Genomic DNA, 24,528 nt, shown 5'->3' with positions numbered 1-24,528 from the left:
AATTACAGCATGATTATACTTTATTTTCAAAGCATATACAAATTTAAGCACCTAGTTATTCAACAGTTATACCTATTGTAGTTCTATTGTTCTCTAAAACTAAAATGATAGCTATGCACATCCACTGGCTGTTAGGCAAATGCGAACCGTGTATTTGTGCAAAAACTAGTTTATATATATTTTTTCAGTAGAAATATATTTAGGCTCCCATAACTCTTAGAATGAAATTATGAATTCAGGCATTCTTTATGAAAAATTTCCTATCACATATACATGCTGAATTAAACATGGAAAGTAAACACGGTGAGATAGAAATAACGTTATGTGTGACCAGATGTCCTGATACTATTGATTTACAACAGATACTTTAAGCTGATCAATTTTCTTTCTTTAAACAACTAAGACATCATTCTGAGATATCTGATTAAAATTTTGCTTCTGCATCAAGATGTTACTCTACTTTTAAACAGCGCATCATTATTTCAACTCCAAACTTTATGGTATACTTCATGAAACACTTTTTCCTCACTTCCTAATCAAATAACATTAACACTGAAGTAATTCTGAAAGATGCAACCTGGCTTCTCCTCCTTCAACTGCCAAAACTAATATAATCCTTTAAGGAATGAGAAAACTAGTTAAAAAATATACTATACTTTGATCAAAAAGGATATATTACCTTGCATCTTTTTCATATAGAGTTTTTGTCAAAAGATCTTTATCTACATAGACCGTGTTGGGGTAGTACCAGACTGTAAAACGGGTATCCTGAATCCCACAAAGTATGTTAGATGTGTCATTCCAAGCCAACGTTTGAACCATTGTTCCTTAATTTAAAGGTAACAGAATAAGAATCAGTTGCACAAGAACCTTCAAAATAAATGTATACTTCTTGAAACTCTACTGGAGGAGTAAGTACTTTGTACTTACTGGATCATGCATCTGTCTACAGAATTTAGACTTTTAATTAAAAAAAATATAAACCGAAGTGTTTGCTTTTACAAGAAAATGTCTGAAATATTCTGTATTCAAACAGCTTGAATTATTCTGAAGAATACATCCTTCTGCTATATCCTCTTAGTTGCTCACCCTGTTATGCAGTAAAGAGCAATTAAATGTTAACAACTCCTTTATATGTAACTGATGAAAGAGTTATCAGAATTTAGATAAAACGTATTAAAATTGTTGCTGTCACTGTATTGTATGAAAGCCACAGAACTATTCCCAATGTTTATTTAAGTCCAATCTCACTAATAATTACAAAGCAAAATTTTGTCTCTTATACTAGATAAAATCTGTTTCCCTGGTAGCATGCTGATTAATGTTATTTAGATTTTTTTCTCACCTATTTTGACAATCTTCTGTTCTTTCCCAAACCTTTTAACTGAAGTGATATAAAGGTCTCTGTTCTTATCAATAAAAGCTATTTTTCTTTCACTTGTAAGTCCTTTCTGATCCAAAGCAATCTCCACGATTTCTGTCTAAAAAGAAATACGAAAATATCTAATTTTTATTTTGGAATTTCATATCATGGAAAACGTGATATTCAAACAAATGATTTAATAAAAACAAGACACAAAACTCTTGAAAAACTGGATTGTGCAGACACTTTTTTGTGTGTGTTTTCTCTGTTGAATGAAGCATTACATAAATTGAATTTCATGCGGAGTAGGACAGAACTGCAGCAGAGAAGAGTTCAGAGTTTAGGAATTTACTACAGAAGACTACAGAAATAGAAATGGCAGTCCAAAAGTAAAAGCAACATAAATGTTGATCCCCCCTGTAGTTTCAGTCTCTCATGTTTAGGTGAAAAACACTACAATAACTGAATACAACTAAGAGTAAATCCCTTGGTACATGAGCACTGCATAGAGAATCTAACTTTTTATTTTATTTTATAACAGTAAACTAGAGTTGTCAAGCTGCTCTGTATTAAGATCATAAATTTTAATACGTTATTAAATATATTAATATCAGGCAAAGCATTATTGATTATTAATTTCAAAATATAACAAAAAAGAGACTTTCTAGCTTTCATCTTACCTTATGGGTTAGAGGCTTTCCATCACCCAGTGGTTTTCCAGACAAAGCATCAAATATGTAGATAACTGAAGGACAAAAATATGGTTTATTAGTTAAAATCAACAATTCTTTACAGACTTTTCAAACAGTTCCATTCATTTTCAGAGTATGATAGAACTGTAAGTGGATACATATTACTGTGTGCTTAGTTTACCAAAAACTTTCACGCTCTGGTCAAACAAGAATCTTAGTTTGGAAAATGCAGTCATCGTAGTCTGCTGAGCACAGGCAGGAATATTCTCATTTTGCAGTCAGAGTATTCTGTGAAAATTCCCAAACATTGTTATTTTCAGGGCACTGATAGCCACTGTAATACATAATGAGAAAATTAGCACTTTACTCCCAATTTAAACTCCAATTTAAACACTTGATTCAGCATCAGTTCGTGGAAAACACAGATGTGACAGCATTTCAGATGCTTGATAACACATCCCACCTGAGGATTTGACGTGCTACCTGTAAGCACACACTATAAAATGAACATGCATGCTCACTCCAAAGGATGGCGATGTTAACATGTTAATCCTGCTGTGTCTTTCTCTCACTAGGACACAGGATGTTGCTTTGAGGTCAGTGGTTATTTAGGCAGGAAAAAAAAAAGAAACTGTAAGAGCAGGTGTTCGGAAAGCATCGGTCGAGTTTGCAGAGGAGGAAAAGAAAGGGTTTTGCACAAGCATTACTCTTGGCAGCTGGTTAAATATACAAAAGAAAACGAGTTGTTCCTGAGAAGTGGTATTTTTCTCACTTTTATGCATGGCTCCCTGCATGATGTTTATTTTGATGTTGCTGTACAAACCAATTCTGCTGCTACTATAATAGCTATAGGAAGTGAGATTAAGGGGGGGTAAGAGAAATCTGCTGTACCTAGCTGGCAAGTGAAATTGATTAACTTTTTCTAATCTACAATGCTTATTATGATATTTCAGGTAAGTGCGATTTTGTGTATGTGTGTGGTTTTTGTTTTTGTTTTTTTAAATCTTGAAATCTTAACATTACTTAGAAGCTAAATTATCTCTTTCACCAGTCCGAGAAAGAACAGCTCTTGTGTGCCTTCAACACACACGTATTTTCATGGAATAGCTGGTCACAGCTAGGGCCAGGAGCTCCTTTTTCAGAACAAGCTCTGCTCCCTCCTCCAGCTTCCCTAGAGAATGAGGAAGGACACTAAGTGCACAGATCCACGTCTTTTTTTTTTCTGGATTACTGGAAGAGGGAGAGTATCCACATAACGACACTGAAGTTATGCCTGTCTGTGTTTGGGAGTAAATGGGCTTGTAAAGAGCTCCTGGCTCTGATGTGCAAACTGCTTCCTGTAGCACGCTCAGCTCTTAGATATTTCTATAATGCACTGCATTATGAAAAACAGACCTGCCCTCAAAATAGAGCAAAGAAAAAAATGCTTCTGCTAGGGTGAGTTGAGAAGAATAAACAGGCCTAGATAAGCCACAGCTTCCTGTGCCAAGAATCTGTTTTCCCATGTGCTGGCATATTATAAGGCTTTTTACCACTACTGGTGGGATTCGTAGCAAGAATAGGGAAAAATAAAAATACAAATCCCTACTTATTAGCAGAACAGAAGCTGCTATCAGTAGTTTCATTTGGTGAACTTATTTTGAAAACATAGCCAGATACCCAAGCTCTGTAAATTACAATTTTGATGAAGATCAGTCTATGTGCAGAACTGGCTGACAAGATTTTCAGGACACTAATAGCAATGATTTGGAGCTGGAGATGCTCTTGGGTTTTATTCAGGATGACGGCCAAAGGAACAGGGCCAGAGAGTGGATTTCCCATCAAAATCCAAAGTTTGTGTAGATACAGATACAGACAGCAGTCAGTATTCTTGTATGAATTTTCCATGTTTTCTTCATTTATCCATAATACTTCTACTGTTTTTATCCTAACTGCATCAAAGGTGTCAATATGGCAATAAAGGCTGTGTTATACATACTAATATGTAAAAAAACATACATACACTTGTGCATTAGAAATACACAGAGTAAAATAGACCAGAAAAAATCCAACTTTTCACTTACCTGTTTATAATTGTTTTGAAAACCACTTATTTCTTCTGAATACATTTCACTAAAACATATTGTTACTTATAAAAGTTCATTTTATTATTATGGAAGAGCCACCGTGCAGGTATTTACTGCAAATATTCCATGGTTTTCCAATGCATTACATGCAGCTGGAAGTTCGGAAACATATATATATTCTCATTCTTTTTTTTTTTAATCAAAGGTATACAAGACCCATCATTTTAAGTCGTTTTTATTATATTATTATATTTGATTTATACCATCAATAAATTCTTCATGCTCTATGCTTACGTTTTATAACAATTATGCTAAGCAGGGAAAACAAAGTTAAATGCACAGATGCTGAAAACTTCACAATAAATTATTAGCAAACATGGAACTATCAGAACTGAAAACTTACCCTTTTCATCAGCTTTGTCTTTTACTGCCAGAGTATCATTACTCAGAGATACTGTCTGGGCATTTAAAATGTCTGTTCTCATTCCTGGAAATTTTGGAGAGGAAATTAATCTTCCTTCATAGGAATATAAATAAAGTCCTCCACCATCTACAAGAAGAAAATGCCTAAAAAAAAAAAAAAAAGCTAATTGTTTAATAATATAGAAAAGAAGGATGACCATTTCAACCATTTGAAGACAATTGTCTAATATTCTGCAAATGTTTTCAGTTAAATGACATAATTTCTAAGCCTTACATAGTTGACATTCTGAAAGCTCTGAGCAGATGACTTCAGTTTTAACGTGAATGTTATGTTTTTCCATAAGAAATATTTATTATCTGGAATTACCATGATTTTATCAGTTATAGATATTTTAAGCTTTAATCTTATGATGCCTGATGACACAGCATATAACTACACACAGTATTCCCTGCACATCACCACACGTGAAAACCCTGACCATTGGTTTGTGTACTTTGTGAATATATTTGAGAAAAAGTCCTAATATTTACAGCTAGCTTTGAAATAGTATTATCTGTATCGTTTCCTTCACTATGACTGGATTATAACGTAAAGAAAATAGAAGACACTGTTAACAAACTGCTTGCCATCTATTTAGACGTAGAGCTTCAGTGAAATAAATTATTTGCCAGAACACATTGCAATCTTTTATATAGAATATAAATACTTCTGCATAACAATAATTGTTTGTTAAGTACAGTATCTATAGTTCATAGACACAAAATACATCCATTAAAAAAAAAAAAAAAAAACAGTTCGTAGACTCCCAACTATTGTAAATATCATTGCCGTTGGCACCAAATGAACCACCATCTGTTTGCACACAGATCTGCCAGCATAGACATATTTTACTAAAATTTTAGGTTCAGTTCTGTGGAGTAGGGATCACCTTCACTGCCACAGAACCTGTATCGTGTTTGCAAACTATACTTTTAATTAGCAGCACAAAACTTCAAATCTAGAATTCGATCTTCAGAATCCTGGCTACTTGCTTCCCCTTCCTGTACTGCAGTCTCTCTGCAGTCCAAGACACACGTGTTTAATCTGGGGCACTCAACAATGCAGGGAGTATTGCACTGCATTATGCTGGAAAAGTTGTCCAAGAATACTTGCCCAAGAGAATTAAGACTAAAATTGAAACTGAAGATTTTTGAATTCTGCTCCTATTCGTAGTCCTTTAAAAGACTCTCCTACAAAAGCACACGTAAAGATCTCTGACAAATGATTTTCAGGAAATACAGATTAAAACATTTTTAAACTGAGAAAAAAAAATGTAATTTCTTGTAAACATAGTACATATATGTAAGAAAAATGAAAGCATCATTTATTTTTTATTTTGCATACCTGGCAACTGTTTCTAATAAAACTTGGAGGCCTAAGATAATTTCTATAAAATATATTCCACTTCAAAAAAGCAATATAGCACATAAAAAAGAGACGTTACTGTAATAGACGATGGCGATAAAACTAGAGGAAGGTTTACTTTCTTCCATAAATAAGTATAGCCATACACATGTAATATAGGATAAGATTCATTACCACCATTACAGATGTATGTCAAATACACTGGCTACGCCTTCAGAAGCTACTTACCAATACTGTACATTTTTGTCTATTTCTAAAATCTCCTGTGTGTTATTTTGTTTTGTTTCCTAAGAACTTGGTGGCAAAGTTTTTCAGAAACACATCTTAAGAAGTATCTAATAATGAACATTACAGTAAGCTACCTTTCTGCTTGTAGAATCAAAGTGACTGTTCCTTCCTTCAGGTCAAAGATAAGTGGTGTATTCCAGTTCTTTGTACTACAGGAAAAAGAAATTCATCATTTATTAAAACCGTTATCATAACATACCATTGTAAATACAAAGTTGAATTCACTAAGTAAAGCACGCACATTTTAATCATTTAACATTTTTATAAAGGGAGATTTTCAACAAGGAAAACGGCATATAAGAAGCCAAGTAACACTGATAACTGTGCAGTATGATCCAGTAACACTTCTGCTTTCTTTTTTGCATCCCTTGACATTAGCTGTAGCTAACCTAGGAGTCTGACTGAACAGCAAAATCATGTTTATATGAAGCAAGTACACTTTTAAAGTACTTCTAAATCACAGCTCAACTCTTAGAGTGATCTGGAGTCAGGATACACGCCCTGTTACAGGCTGGATTATTGTTCAACATCAGTCGTCTCACTGAGCTGATTAGTTGCTTCAGCAGTAAACTTTAGATCTCAGCATATGAAACAAAATATCACGCTCTTAAAAAATGATGTAGGATTGAATCATTCTGATTTTATTCCAAAACAACTGGCATGCCAGAAGCAGTATTCAAATAAAGTCACTGGATGGAGTCACCTAATGGGGACAAATACATTTGCATCCAGCCATCATTACTGCTGCCTCTATCTGAAAAGAGCAGAAATTTTTGTAGCCACATGTTGGTGCACTGACTGGCTGTACAAGAAGCTAGAAGAAGCTGGAAGAAAGGATGACAGAAGGAGGGCAACTGTACTCAAATACATTTTGTTGTATATGATGCTAGATAGAATATTTCAATTAGTTTCAAAAACAAATAGGTCATGAACTACTGTACTTCAAATAAAGTTTCTGCTGCTTTCTTACAACAGTTAAATAAATTCAAAAAAGCTTCATGAATACGTATTACTTACGAAAATACGTAACATTGAAGAGAAGTTGAGACAACCAAATGCCCATAGTTCAAAGAGGCCTTGATAACCCTATCACGGAATTCCAGCAAATCAACTGCATCATTAATAACATTGTGCACCTAATTGAGAGAAATCTTTAGATGAATAAAATGGCAATAAATGAAATGAAAGTTGTTAAATATTATATTCTTTCTTATTATAAGCACATGCTGATACTATTATACCATTAGTAGAAGAACACAATTATATTGGAATAGGCACTTGCACAGTACTGGTGGAAAACTTAAAATGCAAAGGTTCTATAAACTCTGAATAAACAATGAATATGCTTTTGAAACAAATTTTGGGAAAAAAAAAAAGAAATTTTGCTTTAAACGTAATTTTTATCTGTTAATTTTCTGTCTTTGTGAATGGATGTTCTATTCAAAAATCAAAAGCATAATCACAGCTGGGTACTCCAAGAGTCAATTGTTAAAAACAGAAAAAGCACAACAGCAGGAATGCTCAAGGAATAAAAATTACTCAAGAGCTGGATAGACTTCCTTAAAAGAAAGGAATGAATAATTAATGCTTAATTGGAACACAGAAGGTATAAGCAAAATATAATACATGGAGTTGATAAAAGCATCTGTGATCAAGGATGTCTGAAAGTTCCCATTTTAACACTCACTGTTCAGCTGGTTAAACAATTTGAAATGTAATAAATACTTCAGTGATCCCATCATGATCCCATCTGAACACTTAGCAATAACCAAGGTTTTGATAAAGATATGCTGCCTAGTTATTAAACAGTTCTGGCTATTTAACATACTTTAAGAGAAATTTAGTATATGACCTTGATAAGTAGGCCATGTCATTTCTGTGAAAATTTGCTCAGATGACAATGTTACAAGAAAATCACAGTTTGCCTGTAATCATCACAGATTTTTGAGCTCAAAGATGTCTTTAGATTGTAGCTGCATGAAATCTACTAGGGTGGTAATTTCTCCTTGATTTTCTCCATTTTTCAACCGATTGCAAAACGAGGATTGAACTCAATTATTATGGAAGTCTAGAACGATTTCCAAAGGCATATTAATTTTTGTGTCCACTGCAGTGATATGTCCATAACTAACTTTCCTATTGTAATAATAAGAACAAAAGAATGCATCTAGAAAGTTTTTGTGGGTAAGATTTTTCTATATAAGTATATAGGAATAAAATAAAATAAAAATTAAAATAAAAATAAAATAAAAATAAAATAAAAATTAAAATAAAAATTAAAATAAAAATTAAAATAAAATAAAATAAAAATAAAATAAAAATAAAATAAAATCTTGGATCAGGGTTAGCTATCCTTCCTCAGTTGTTTGCATATTCAAACTCCCTGGAGTTATTAACAGAGCCCATCTGTTACGAGTCGATGTCTGGGAATGAAAGAAGAAATATGAATTTTTACCTGCTAATTTGTCTTCTGTGTTCCCAGACACTGACTCATATTATCCCACCCACTAGACACAATTGTTATACAGCATTCCTGTTGTTACAACTTTTCCCAATTACATAGTCAACATGAAAGAATTGAGACCAAAAAACATTTAAGGGCCTAATTAGGAATTTAGGAACTTGAATTTGATATTGAAAATATTGGCCTGGTGTCTAATATCAAATGTGTAATTTGGAAAATTTGTAAGATGGAAATTTTATATTACCCCACTGTCCACTGAGCAAATGTTGTGAGTCAGTGTCTGGGAACACAGAAGACAAGTTAGAAGGTAAAATTCATATTTTCGTATTAATTCCCAGATATCTGGTAACCTAAATGTGGATCCGGGCCAAGATTTTTCAAAGGAAGGATCCTGAGCTTAAGCTCCAGAAACCACATGTAGGGCCTGCTGGCTTCCAGCAGCGCTGAGACTTGGCAGCTCCCCCGGAGCTCGGTGCTCGACACTCAGGGGCTGGAAGCACCAAGCGGGTACCTGATGTGTGATATATGATGCATGACAAAGTTCTGTACCTTTGGAAGATCTGGATCTAGGCTGCAATACAGCATGTGGTGCAGATAAGCACCTACAGCCAGCAACCAAATGTATCTGGAAATTTGCTGAGACAGCAACATTCATCACAGCTTCACTAACGACATGGGCACGGCACACCTAGCTAAAGAATCAGCTGTTACGAGGTGCATCAGTCCCTCCAGCATCTTATGAATGCAGGTAAGGCAAAGAAAGTTCCTCTGTATTGTCTACACTTAGGCAGCTTCATCTTTGCTGACAGTTACTGTAACACTATTGAAATAATACCATGCTTTGGTTTTGGCCCACATACTTGTATTGTTTTCTGCATAAACATTTTCATTACACTTGAAATTATCTCTCATAAGCTGCCTCCCACAGCTAATTTCACATGTTCTCCAAATGGGCTTTATTTTATTCTGGAGGATAAAGTACTTCTGGCTCATCTGGCAGTATGGTTTAGTTTACAGAGATCTGATCTTTTGTACAAGGGATAACTATTTATATTATTTGCTAACTCTGGCCATTTTATGATCTTAACATTTTCGGTGATATATACATGGAAATAAAGGATAGTCAATAATATTTGTTACTTGGGGATTAAAAATTCAAATCTTGTACTGAGAAAAGCCTTAGAAAGCGACTACTCGGGATGTAGAGTTCTGCATAGTTAAGATTACCTGCATGGTTCTCCTCTTAATCAATGTTATTTCAAAGTTCTTCCACTCCCAGCGCTGCTCCACAACGTGGGCAAAGATGACGTGTCCATTGCCACATGCTCCAGCTAGCTGAGTGCCGTCAACAGACCAAGCAATATTAAATATGCTGCCAGTGTTGGGCTTCTCTAAAGCATAGGACCACTTGCAGAAAAAAAGAGAAAAGAATTCTTAACCATTTTGTACTTTTTTGGAAATAATTGATTGTAATAAATAGTTACAGAGTTATTCACATTTTTTAACAGAAATGTATCGATGGCATAACTTTTTATCACAGTTTTAACAAGCAAACCAAAGAGATTAGATTCTTAAATTAGATTACTTGAAAAGTGGGGACACAAAAAAAGAAAACCATCAGATACGGCAGAAATGAAGAATGTCCCAGTGCCTGAAGTACATTAGGTAAAAGTTAACTAGACACAGTATATTTAAAGCGTACGTAGCCATCCATAAACCTAGGCAATCACTACATGAAAATTAAGGAAGCACACTTAGAAACAATGACACTGGTTACACTGGTACAGTAGGCTACAGTCCTAAGTGTGTGCATTCAGCTTATGCTGCAGTGGCGGCCGTTCCTGCACACAGAACTAGCAATGCCCAGGCAAAATCAGCTTAAAGCAGCCACTGCTGCCGCACAGAGAGCTGCCGTTGCTCCTCAACATGCTTCCAACCTAAGTGGATGAAGAGAAGCACTGAAAGCGATGCCTACGCATCGTTCTCCTCCTAGCACAGGAAGATGCTAGATACCTTGCCCGCCCTTTTCCCTAGTCTCTGTTATTGTTATTTTGAAGGGGAAAGATGTATTAACGTTTCCAGTTGCTATGCCTGCAACAAAAACAAGAAGTTGAAACATTACTGCAACCACAGTCTGAGATCTGGCCTAGCCTTGGAGACACCTAGAGCAGCTTACATTTAATGCTAAGCTTAATTTTATTCCATTCCCATATTTACACTTTCTTCAGTGAAAACCTTTATTCTCAAATTCACTCAGCCTTATGTGCAAGACTCCTCTAAATTTAGGTGGATCCTTGTCAACACACTCTTGTCAAAAACTAGAATTATCAGACCAAGACACCCGTCTTCTCTTTCTTGCATCTCAGACACGCAGTTCAAACAAGTCATCCCAAACCTGAGAACAAGCGTTTCCCTGAAAGTGGGTGACAAAAATGAAATAACCTTTTTATGGACTTCTAGGAAGAATTTAAACCAGAGTTTAAAAGGAGAAGCAAATCTCAACTATAGCCCCTTCAGAACTGTATAACAGAATATTTTTAATAGCATTTAGCTCTTGCAGAACTATCTGAATATTCAAACACATTTGAAAACTTAAGAATCAAATCATTAAGAAAAAACATGTGATCGAAGTTAAATGTAGACATTGGATTCTCGTGACTTTCAGATACATGATATTACACCAAAGGGGAGACAGCTGGAAGAAAATATTCACCTAATGTTTCTAACACATTTCATACTCTGATTTCTTTTGCAGTACCCATAAGACCAAAGAAATATGAAGTCCTTCACACAAAGTCTTTGTATGATTTATCCAAAATGAAATCACAAAAATCATATTAAAATAAAGGTGTCAGAGCAATTTTCAATAGCAAGGAAACACAATGGGATGAAATTCAAGCTCCCAGTTGTGCTAACGATGTGCAGCGTACTCTCTGAGATGACTTACTGAGTTACAGCTCTTTTACTGCCGAGGCACACAAGGGCAAGTGAAAGACAATGTCAGCACTGACTGACTTTCCAATTTCAAGCACTCAATTTTAAGGTTTCAGCTTCCATGCCTCTTGGCTCAGACACACCATTCACTGCCTATATAATCTGCAGTTGGGGAAGGTAATTGCTTTTTCCTTTTCCTTTTTTTTTTTTTTCTTTTTTTGAGAAAAGTCCGTAACTTACTCTTCTGCCTCAACAGGATGAGCTCTGTATGAGACACTCCATAGTAATTAAAAGCATATCTTTAATTTGTGTCTGACATCCTTACATGGGGAATGAGTAAGCTCTTGAGTTGTAGGGCCACGCAATGATTGCAACAAGCACACTCAGAATGCTCTACAAGTCCTCCTACATCTGAGACATTTTTCACAGCTGGCCAGATGTGGTCTGAAAAGAGTGTGAAGAAGCGCTATTTCAGAGCTGGGTATTAGGATCTTCTCAAGCAGACAAGAGTTTTTTTCTAAGGCCATTTACATCAGATAAAGGCTTCAAGCCATCAACTAAGAACCACATCATGGAGCTTGAAGCATCTGGCTGTAGGGCTAACTTTTTTATGCAGAGCAGATAGACTGCACCTCTGAAAGAGAATACATTTCCCAAATTACCTCTTTATAAGACAAAAGTCTGCTTTTCTTTCAGGTATTTCAAACACTTAGTAACATGTTTCCAGATTACAACCTAAAATATATACATTTTTAAAAATATAAAACAGTTAGAAAGTTCTATTTCCTATTCCTTTCAGAAAGCACCTGATGTAATTCAGAGCACTGCTGTGATCCATACTCCCTGAAGATGTCTGATACATCATGCACACAAAAAGCTCCGATAAATAAAGATAATTTATCTCTGCATTTGCAATATAGAAACAATTTCTACAAACTGTTATGCATCTCCTCAATACACTGAGTTAAAAAAATCAGGATATGGCTATGACTGTATGAATGACTGTACGAATGTTCTTCCAACATTGTCTGAAATGCTGCAATATTATCCTGTGGTATTACTCTTTGGCTTATACTTCTCCTGTGTCATAATTAATTCTTTATTGAATTCAATGAACTACCCTGAAGAACAAAACCAGTAGTTATAGAAGTTTCATTATACTAAATGAATACCTAAAAGCAATAACTTAAGCTTCCCTTTTCTGATTACACAATGTAGTAAAAATAGATGAAGCACTGCAGCCATTGAGTATTGTCTGACTTCCAGAAATGGAAACGGAGTAGGCTCTTGAGACGTGGGTCAATTTTAATGAGCAAATTCAGAGGAACAAGGATAGCCTTTCAAATGCATAATATTGATAGATCAAGACTCAATATGAAGGATCGAGTTAGTTATTATTTCTGGACTGAGTGCAGTAAGTTAAGAATGGTTATCCACATAATACCAGTGCATAAATACATTGAAAAGAAACATAATGAAGAAAGAGCATTCTGTTATATTTTAAATAATAAAAATAATACTAATGTCAACCGTGGATGGTTCGTTGTTCCTGGCTGGTCTCTGTTCAGGGTCTCTTTACAAGTGCGCAGAGCTTGGTGCAGGGAGCACTGACACAAGCTGAACTAAAGCTGATACTGCTGAGCCTCCCCATGAAGTCAGAATCTGCACAACATACCTAATCAGCTGGCTTTAACTATCATCTTTGCTAATTTTGCCTTTGTTTACAAAAAGAAAACACACGATCTCCCCTGCAGACCATTCCAGGATTCATAGAGCAGAAAGGACCAAGAGGAACCGCACGCTCTTGGCCCCACACAGCCTGACCGGGCTGACATCTGCACAAAGGCTCAGGTCCTGCTAAATAAGAACTTTTACTTGTTTATTTTAAAGTGAAGGACCAGTCTGGCACGTGCCCTGCTGGGGAATTCACATTAGTGCACTGGTAGCTGATACCTCAAAACTTATTGCAGTCTGCATGCCCATTAAGGCTGGCAAGCGATGTTTTAGTGCAAACTGCCTGGAAGCTTCGCTTCAGAAAATGCCTATTAATTTTATCATATAACAGAAGGCACGTCAAATATTACAAGATTATAAAATCAATTATCCAAAGCAAATCTATACTCGGACGCTTTAGAAGCACCTGAATATTCATACACATACAGACCTAGCTTGTAGGATGCCTATGTCTCTATATGACTCCACCCTTATTTTACTGAGTATAAAACATAAAGCTTATTGTATCAAAAACACCCTCATCAGGCTTCCAACTCCCACCACACCAGCATCCACAGAAGATCCTACAGACCACAGACAACATGCATAACTGGTGGTAAGGAATCCAGAGCTACGGGTGGATATACAGCAATTTACTACCTGAGAAGGAGAAACTTTCCTCAACGTGTGACTTGAAGAAAGCACAGGACTAAGAAGGGTTCCTGTTGCCTTCTCAAACATTTGTTGGACTTAGCTCTAGTAATTAAAGTTAATTATCAAAAAAACGACTAAGCCAGTACCTCCAGGGGAGGTATTATGCTGCTTTCCAAAAATTCTCCTGAAATCCAAGCACGCTCTCGTAATTATTGGACCCCAGAAGAACTAAAAATAGGATGACAAACTGTCCCATATAAATTCTTAACCTTAGAAAATGAAATATTGATGTAATTCTTTATATAGATTATTACTTCCATAGACAATCCACATGTTTTCATTTTCTTCCAGAAGTCACATTAGCCAATTCTAATAAATTAAAATATGTCAGTTTGGAAAGAATTGGTCAGCAACATAACTCCATGGGAAACCCATCTGTAAATTTTTTTATTTTATTGAGCTACAAAGAATTCAGCTTCTTGATTGTTAATAAAGGTAGATGAAATAGAGACAGTTCACAAGAAAAAACACAAAAACTTTTTTTGCTACAGTGCCAAATGCATATCTGTGTGAAGCAAGACTAAATGTAATGGGTTCAAAGCTCATTGTAACTCTATAGGAAAACAGATTTGCGGTGATTTCTATAGTGCTGTCTATAGGACAATTCTGAATAGTATGAAAACACATGCATTGTATACAGCCACTTTCAAAATCTTGCCATCTTTTTTGTATTAGTCTAATATCTAATGGTAATATAAAGGACATATTATAATGTTAATTTTACAATAGTCACACAATTCACTCTCCTGAATGGGAATCATGGTTTTAAAGATAAATCTTAAATTATTTTCAAAGCTTCTCTGTAGATACCTGCTACACTGTAGTTTTAAAATCCTTAGATGCTTTTTTTCCCCTCATTTATCAATAGTTTAAAAAATAAGGAAAAAAAGAACACCGCTAACTATTTAACATATAACCAATTCTGGATATCAAATAATGCAACAAATAATGCAATAACTCTCATTATATTGGTCTTCTTGGGAAAAAGCTGAAAAGAACCACGTAACAACAGAGCTCAACAGAGCCATAGCACCATACTTCCACTTGCTTTAAATGGGGTGAGGAATAGCTGTTACACTTGCAGATATTTTTCCTTTATTTTCTACAGATATTAGGCAATGTTCCCTAAATTTTATTACTGTGGTTTTTATATTATTATCCTACTCTCCAAAGCATTCACGACACAACCTGTCTTAGGAGCAGATGGGTAGGGTCCATTTTCTAAGGCACTTATGTGGGAGTGGAGTGGAGAAGGAGGAAATCAGTGGATTTCAGTCATTCTTACCATCTCTTACTGTGTAAATATTTTGACCTGATCAGTAATGTCAAGGGAAGCACGCAGAGCCACAGGAAATAGCTTACATAAATGAACTTTTTAAGCATCGCCCTCCATCCAAGTGATTAGATTCGGAAAAGCTGTGAACACCAGGAGGGTTCAAGTCTATCTATCAACACATCCAGCATTACATTTCGATATTTATGCCTTAAAATTAATCTTAGTAGCCTCTACAGGATTAATGATCACAGACACTTAGGGCAGACAACAAATTCCAACAGTAAATATATTTTGTTTGTTATTCTGTACGGTAGCCATAATAATTTATTTTAGATAAACAAAGCTATCAAGAGCAAAGGTGATTTTTAAATGAAGAAATAAAACTTTTCTAAGAGTTACTGTTATATTTTTAGTTTTCTTTCTTAACGTACAGCTGCCAGAACAAAGTATCCAGGAAGAAAAAAAGAATAGGAGAAAAGAACATACACTAACAGAATTTAATTTAATTATGTCCCAAAACTGAACACATATGCTAGAGAAGAGTTAATGATATATATATCGCCTGATGGCTCCCTAAGGAGCAATTTGCCAATATAGCTCCATTACATCAGACATAATAAAAATGTCTATGTTGACCAGTAAAAGCCAGGTCTGGTTCTCTTCAAACTCCATCACTCTGGTGGTATGTGAATCATTCTTCCTTTTCTCCCATTACTAGCAGAGCTAGTTCTTTAGTAACTATTTACATTTAATGTCAGGAAAGAAACTTTCATTAAAAGTCACGACTTTTGAAGATAATAATTTATCATTGCTAGCTGCTAAATAGAGAAAAACATCTGGCACTAGCTACTGTACATGCCTTTATTTCTTTGAGAGTTGAGAAATAAACCAGGTAAAAGAGCCCTTAATTTTGTGAAAAAATAAACCTATCTACATTTTTTTAAAGTCCACAAACAGACTTATTATTATATACTGATTAAAAAATTACTCATTTTTAGTTAGTAGGAGTTTCAACTGTACTTACAATAAATTAGATTATATAATGGCTAGCAAGAAAAACAGTAATGCCCTGGGGATCAGAAACAAAAGCTATAAAAAACAGCCTACAAGATGGCAGAAAAAAAAATCTAGTATTTGTCTTCCTTTTCCAGTACATCAGCCTTCGTCACATTTAAGCTTAAATCTATGTTGAGTGCAAAATGTTATTTAAATTGTTGGCATCACCCACAAAAGAGCATATGTATTTCAGTTTACCATTTGCTAATATAGCTCCGTAATCCCAGTACTCAGAAAGGAGGCAGAAAGTGGTTGTGAAAGAAGAGAGCACGGTTTAAAGTGCTCTTTGAGGAAGAATACTAGTGGTAACGGCTAGTCTGGTTGTTTAAAGCACTGTGTTACATAACATAGACCAACACAGATGTAATTGTACTAGCATAAATATAATTTATTTGGCTGCAAAATATGCTATATGTATAGAAACACTTCTACAATGGCATATTTATATAGGGAGATGGAAAGGCAACAGAGCAGGTTACTGCTTTAATTACATTTTAAATAGAGTTACGTGGCATATTAAATGGAGACAAATCCTCTTATCCACTTTGCCTAGGAAAAAACGTTTGGGGGCAGTCAAAAAGACAATGCCACACTCTCCACGCCTAACATTAACCCGACCAGAAGGATGCCAGGGAGAAGAAATGATGTCCCCACTGGCGGTAGAGACTGTGAACAGCTATCTGAATGTCCCACCATCTGACAGTTGAGAGGTGACCGCACAATCGTTATGATTGCATGCACAGAGTATTTATCCATTTTCTTCAGAGAGGCAGTATTTAACTCTGAACAAAACACAGGCAGAGAAATCTAACAGTAAGATATACCTTCTTTTAAAAGAATAGTTTCAATGATGAAAAACATTACACGATGGAAATTGTAATCTGTTGTAACAATGTTTGCACTGTTTAATATGCATTTTCTCTGCTTTGTATAATCCACGTGAAATGTGAGGTGATAAAAGGAAACTTCTCACAGTATATTTGTTCTCAAAACATATACCAAAGAGACAGGAAATATCTTTTTTACTTCTATATTTTTTATACCTACTTCAGTCCCTTTTTTTTTTTAAACCTATGTGAACGTTACCTGTTCTCGTTTGCACAAGTTAATAACTCAACTTTACTCTTCTGAACTTTCTAGTGTGCTTTTAACACATAGGTGATAAAAAAAATCTCCTTAACATAAATATCTGAAAAAATCAGATATAAATGAAGCATATTAAACAAAAAATCTGCAGAGTAATGCTTTCCAGAAGAAAATTGCATGTGAGGTGTTTTCCTTCAAGACAACTATACACAAATTTTACTTATACAGATTAAGTAGCACGAGGAATTTCTCAAAGCAAGAGGGAAAGGCACAGAAAATTGAAGCAATCCCCGCTTCAAATTTAAAGGCCTCAATTACATTTATTTTTTTTAGTTAAGATTACCAAAATCAGAATCGGTACAGAAAGTGAAATACGAAGACTCAGAGATCCTACCCTGCATGCCTCTTCTCGTACAATTTTTAAAGGCTGTTCTCATGAATGTAAAGCTACCTGAAACGTGCCGTCCCAGTTCACAGCAGGGAAAAACCCGAGGTACTGAGGATGCCCCAGACACCACAGCAAACGCTGCTTTCCCAACCTGAGCAAAAGTGCAATGAATGCAACAACAAAAGAGGGGTCAATGGGTCAATGAAAGTCCCAAACCGGCAAGGTTTGATGCAATTCGAGTCTGAACAAAAAGATGCAGAACCACAGGAAATCCACAGAGACAATCAGGTCAATCTGTGCTTTGGGCTAACTTTTTTAGAATACCAGCGAAGGCAGATGAAACCACATTAATTTTAATTGGAGACCAAGTTGGAAGAAAAAAAAATACTAGGTCAGCAACAGCAAACTCGGAGTAAAGCTGCAAGTCAGAAAAAAAAAGCAAACGACAACAACAAAACGAGAGTTAGCTCCTTTAGGTGCGTCTTTCTTCTGTTATTCTACAGTCAGGTAGTAATAGAGAAGCTCAGATGAGAGGATTAAAGTATATCTTAGCTAGAATAATTATGCCCTGTCCATCCACTAGAAACAAAATCATAAATGTTCTCTTAGCTCCTCTTTTACTACTGCTTTAGCGTTATCATTTCTGATGTCTGACAATTGCATTTTGTGATCTTATAAAATATGCCTGTCAATTCTTAGAATTTTTTAAGGAAAAATAAGCTAAATAACATATGCATAGGAAATTTTATTCTTTTTTTTTTTTTCCCATGGACATTGTTCTTTTATCTCCTTTTTTAAGACAGCTCATTGTCATTCACTACTTACTTTTTACAGTTAGTAGCATTTCATTATAGCCTTACAGGATATGCTTGTAAATTCTTACAGTTTTAAAGGAAAAATATGTAAAAAAAAGCAAGCAAACAAACAAACGAGAAAACAAAACCAGAAAAGTGTAATGTCCTGAAAGACAATATTATTTAAAGAATTTTTACCTACCAGAACATATTTAGATGTGCAGCTAGGAAGATCAAGAAGTATAACCCCAGGAATATTTACTGTATTATCAATAAATTTGCACAGTTCTACATCTGCCATTTCTCAGCATTATTACTTACCCCAGTTTTATCACATAGACGTAAAGTATGAAAAGACCCCACAGCAAATAATTCTCCATCCCCAGACCAAGCAATGGATGTTATAGGATATTCATGGGGCTGTGAGCTGTACAGCAGATGCCCATAACTGTCCCATACCTTAAAAAAATATATTAAAAATGTTATATGACCACACCTTGAGTGCACCTCTACATATTCTAGAGCTAACCCTCACAATTACAAAAGTTACAGAAATACAGTCTCCTAGTTACTTTAGTGTATTGTTGTGTAACTGGAAAAAAAAAAAACACCACACATCGTATTATAGTTCATCTTTCATTATAGGCTGCTCCTAATCAATATTGGTTAGTTTAATGCAATGGACTTGACTTTGCTGCTATGGCAAATATTACATTATTCTCTATATAAAATATTTTGAAATAATGAGTTTTGTTTCCTGTACTTTACTGTAAGTCTGTAACATAACGACAAGGTTTATTTTATTTGCACTTGCTTCCCAAAAATGCAAGGTACTCCTCAAATTTCTAGACCAAACAGATTTTCTCACTGACTGTAACCACTAGAAGACCAAGAAGTCAATTAGTAGCGTCAAGTCATTTGCAGTGGCTTTACCTCCTCTAATTTTGTCATTACTCCTTTCAGATATGTCAAATATGTCATAGGTTACATTATTCCAAGTACTCATTTTTATAGTTCTACGTATTTTCCTGTAGGAGTTTATTTCAATTGCGTTTTACTAATTTTTGTTCTAGCATACTTTTTCAGACACACTTCTAATTTTATGCTACTAGACAGAGTGAGGCTTAAAAATAATGTAAATAGAGTAACAAGTTTTTCTTGAAAACTGAAAGCCTTCTCATTTAATTTTGAGCTTCTCAGTGTTATTAAGATTAGAAAACTTCAGAATGCCTACAAATATGTTTTTGATAATTTAGTTTCCCCGAAGAAGTTAACCAGTACACACCTTGTATTTACAGTCTTCACCTGCAGAAAGAATAAGTTCATTGACTGAGTTCCAGTCAGTTTTTAAAATAAGGCCATCGTGGGCTTTCCACTGAAACAGAAAAACAAAACAAAAACATAAATGCAACAAGTCTGAGAATTTCTATGTTTAATACTTATCATTAATTATCATTTAGTAGTATTCACACACTCCAGTGTAGATCAAGGTTTCCAACAATATAAATGCACGGGCTTATTCTCTTCTGTAGAAGAATAAATTAAAGACAGCCTGGAACAAGGCCGAATGAAAGCCTAACAATCTGCACGAAAAGAACGTTCCAGAGGATTGCTGCTGTATCTTTCAGCCTTTTTCTAACAAATGGAAAGGCTCTTGCATCTTTCTGCTTCCTCTTTGTTCATTTCTGTAAATTAAAAATTATTTGACAATTTCTATTGTGGATATTCTTCAGGCATGTGATTAAGCATTTCCCTTTTTGTAAATACTTTCTCTCTCTCTCTTAAAAAAGGAAGTTTTAGTTGAAATAGGAGGTGGACAGAAAAAAAGAGCCACATGCACACTGCCTGGAAAATTTTAGCACAAACGTTCAATGTTTGGCAAAGCTATAGATAACTGAAAAGAGTTTTCACATGGGAAGTGAGACCTTAATGTATTAATGATACCTGTAAAACTTTAACATTTGGTTGGAGAGGTTTAATAATCAGCTGCTTTCCTGAAGTATAGAGAACCTTTTCAGAATCAGGTCCCCAGGCTACTGAGTACACCGGTGTTCCTGTAGACACAAAGAAAACATTTCTTATGACTTAACTGATCAAATTATGCAGAAACTGCAACAGCCACTTCAAACTGGTTACTTCAAATCACACATCAAAGATTCAGGAGTAGGAGAAAGCCAGCCTACAGGCAACCATTTGTCCTCCACATGCATCTGTCTGCACTCACAGCCACGTTTACTGGTTCACTTCATGTTTTAGACAGCTGCGGGAACAGCAGTAACATGGACACAACCCTGAAAACCAGCCCTGAAGACCTTCAGCTCACACTGCGCAGCCTTCCCACACTCCTCAAAGGAACAAAAACACATGGAGTGAAGTCCTGGCAAATCCACTCGAGAGAACCAACACCTACCACTTTCAGTGGGACCACTCTAAACTGACCTCTGAACAAAACATCTACACTTACAAAACTATATAAATAATTGATGACTTTTCCAATGCTACACCTGGGTTACAGGAAAATGTATACGGATTTATTACTGTTATAGGTAGTTTTGTATTGCACCAAAAATATTTTTTAAGATGCCCAGGATCCATAAAGAATCCTCTAACATAACACGTTTTTTTGGTTTGCTGCACTTATAAAACAAACAAGCATTGCACATACAAGCAGCTTACAAAATCAAATGACAAAAGATAACACTAGAAAGACTGGCCTGCAGACTTCACAGATTTTTCCCAATTAACTGATTTTTTGTTCAGGTTGAAAACTCCACAACGAGGTATCTGGAATCAAACTGACTGTTCTGTTTTAAACACATGTTATGTTACAGTTTTTAAATGACCTTTTTTGAAAATAGAAGAAAGTGAAAAATTGCACTGAAAAAGCATCCAGGAAAAAAAAAAATCAGACTTGCCAACTATGCAAATATTTTCCGTAGTACTTGACAGGATTAGTCTCCCCTCAAGAAGAATCAAAGTATTACCCTACTTGATTCCTTGCAAATAGAAGTAAAAAATTAAGTACAGAGCATGTCCAAACATTTGTTTCTATCACAGCAAAAGCCCTGTAGCAATGAGCAGCAAATTTCAGCACAGCCTCAACATTACAAGACATGGAAACTGTGCATATAAAAGTGCAAGGAGAGGGACTGGGTAGTAAGTCCCTGTCAGATCATTGTTCCTTTTTGTAAGACTTGCTTCAGCATCTTCTGAAATGGGAAAGAGAAGCCTTATTTCGCACCTGTTTTTCACCTCCTGACTGAACATCCTAACTGGCAGAAATGAGGCCCTTGAAGACGGGTTCGGCTGCCTAACATAAGCACCCAGAGCGATGTGATGTGCCTGGGGTACTCCAACAGAGCCACACAGAGCTTCCAGGCACCCCACAGGACCTGACGAAGGTCCATCCCCTCTGGAGTTCGGCAGAATAGCCTGGCTAACCTCCAAGGGTACACCTGTATGTACGCAACCAGAGCTGTGCCCCTGAAGTTCTACCTGAGAAATAAGAAACCTCAGAAAGAGCAGTTGCTACATCCTAAATACTTGTGTTTGACGACTTCATAACTTTAGAAGAGGAAAACAGCAATTCTCCTAAATTCTCAGAAGCTGCACTTCTAGGGATTCCTGCATATTTTAGCTGATAACTAATTAGCAAATTGATCAAATGAATTAATATTGAGTAAATAAACCATTTTTAGTATAGCTATCATTTATGGTAATTAAAAAAACCAAAGGCCTGAGAAATGCTCTTAGGTGGTAAACTTTCCAAATATACTTCTGGCAATTATGCTCCATTTCAAAAAACAAATGACTTAGGTATTACCTCTTAATGTGAATATTTTGAGATTTAGACAGCTAAGTAATTGAACTGACATATCGACTTTCCTAAAATCATCTAATATCTTACCACTTCAGTCTTCAGATGTTCTCTCTGAAGAGAAAAAGGTTTTATTATGGCAACGTCAATTCAACACACTAAACTTGATTCGAGCTTCCACATACTCGAAAGTCTAAACTGCAAGTGATGTCATTGTTCCTGAATATTTCTGTACCTTGTGCATTTTCTTTTATGAGGTCATTTATTCTATGTTACTTAGAAATATAGGATGATGTAATTTTTGTTGTCAACCATGATAGGAGTCAACTCAGAAACATACAGCATGCATTAAGCAAATCTGGCACTAGCTATTATCCTATTGGCAGCAATCTATGCTTAAAATGACAAATTCTGTCACCAGCTGCACAGAAATTCTAAATAAACTAATTTTTGTCCTGCTCTGATGCTGATTTAACAATCAGAAGACTTTTAGATTTAAACCAAATGTTTAACTTTTTTATGATGGCTGACTACTTAACCACAATTTCCAGGGCTTAACAGCAGGAGCTAAGTTAACTCATTTCCTTCTGCACTTAACAAGAACTTGGTTGGGAAAAGACTGCCAACACATTGCACTGCTGTGCAGAGAAAAGTTCAGCAGGACAGAAACTGCAGTGAATTGTACTGGTGATAAATAGCTTGAGGACAAAGTACTGTGACAAAAGATGTGATAAAAGCAGACAAGGTGGACTGAGGGAAGATCCGAAGACGGAATATCAGCATGAAGCATACAGGGTGGGCTTCTTCACATCTCAGTGCTCTTCTTGCAGATGTTAATCGCCAGTGAATCATCCCAGCGGCCACTGTGTGTAGCAGAGAAGGAGCTAAGGTTGAGTGCCAGAGTGATGGAGCAGCCACTCAGACACTTTCAGCCACAGCAGATACTTTGGTATTTACAACAGCAAGTCTGTGTGAGACCTCTCCCATTCACAGGAGTAGAAATATTAATTCATACAACGTATGTCTCTATTGAAGCACTATAATAGGAGTGTCATTTTGAATACATTTTGAGTTTGTCCCCTAAAAAGTAAGCTCCACTTCATAACACCTTGTAATTAGACTGTTTCCAGTCCAGATGTTGTCAGTTTGTTTCCAGTAGCCAGAAAGGTAAAGGAAGAAGATGAAGATACTCTACAGGTGAAAAAGCGAGCTTGTGCTCAAAGAGCAATACAGCCACGAGAGCAGCACACGATGGCCAAAGGCTGGATGCAGCAGAGGCCGTGGGCTCACACGAACTTGACTCCGTGCATTGGCACAACGGAAGGACACGCGGCCACAGCACTCCGTATAAGTTCCGAAAAAGCAAAAAAAAAGGGGAAAATATATGTTCATGTTTTTCTAGTGAATAAAAATCCAAAGATAGAACAGGCACGTAGACCATCAACCAAAGATAAGAGCCTGAAAATTTATTCCTAATACAAAGAGTGGAATGACTAGAATGTTAGCAACAGTAATCCTTGCATTTCTCAAGATTATCGATAATGAAGTGAAAAATTAGCTCAAACCCAATATAACTCTCTTAAACTACATACACATTTCTGCAGAATCCTATTCTGACCTTAGGTATGTCAGCAGCTTACAGAATGGTCTGTGGGAATCTGATCCTATCACGTTTAAAGGGCTTTGGAGCCTCATAGGTCCTTATCTTAAAACACAAATACATAGATAATTATTTCAAGCAGACCCAATTCTTATAGCGTACCAGAAATTCTAACAAATCAATGGAAATTCAACTTGCATATTTCAAACTAGAATGTCTCCTACTTTAGAATCTACATGAAACCTCAAATAAGCATATAAAAACACAAAAAAAACCTCGAAACATATAACAGAAAAATAAAGATGAGTTTGTGCTTCAAGCATTTTTTTCCAAAAGTCACAGTTCAGTTAGCTTACCTTTTTACATTGTAAGCATGAAAAAAAAATATTACATCTGAATATGAACTTCCTCAACAAAATTGAAATACATTTTACATTCACTCCTGTGGT

The 24,528-nt window shown here is 35.6% G+C and overlaps 1 protein-coding gene across 1 annotated transcript in view; it reads right to left on the bottom strand.

The window, feature by feature from the left end:
• LOC118253114 (intraflagellar transport protein 80 homolog) overlaps positions 1 to 20,719 on the bottom strand; it is a 29,030-nt gene extending 8,311 nt beyond the window's left edge. The window contains exons 1-10 of the mRNA XM_050716969.1: positions 20,607 to 20,719; positions 19,948 to 20,037; positions 18,984 to 19,121; positions 9,929 to 10,108; positions 7,255 to 7,373; positions 6,312 to 6,386; positions 4,525 to 4,688; positions 2,044 to 2,108; positions 1,346 to 1,481; positions 680 to 827 (exon numbers count right to left, since the gene is read on the bottom strand). Coding sequence (XP_050572926.1) covers positions 680 to 827; positions 1,346 to 1,481; positions 2,044 to 2,108; positions 4,525 to 4,688; positions 6,312 to 6,386; positions 7,255 to 7,373; positions 9,929 to 9,934 — 713 coding nt within the window. The 5' untranslated portion in view covers positions 9,935 to 10,108; positions 18,984 to 19,121; positions 19,948 to 20,037; positions 20,607 to 20,719. The remainder of the gene's footprint in view (positions 1 to 679; positions 828 to 1,345; positions 1,482 to 2,043; positions 2,109 to 4,524; positions 4,689 to 6,311; positions 6,387 to 7,254; positions 7,374 to 9,928; positions 10,109 to 18,983; positions 19,122 to 19,947; positions 20,038 to 20,606) is intronic.
• Between the last annotated feature and the right edge of the window lie 3,809 nt (positions 20,720 to 24,528).

The sequence above is a fragment of the Cygnus atratus genome, unplaced genomic scaffold (assembly GCF_013377495.2).
Source record: "Cygnus atratus isolate AKBS03 ecotype Queensland, Australia unplaced genomic scaffold, CAtr_DNAZoo_HiC_assembly HiC_scaffold_66, whole genome shotgun sequence".
In the NCBI taxonomy this organism is placed as follows: domain Eukaryota; kingdom Metazoa; phylum Chordata; class Aves; order Anseriformes; family Anatidae; genus Cygnus; species Cygnus atratus.
This window is presented reverse-complemented; position numbering and strand designations above follow the sequence as displayed.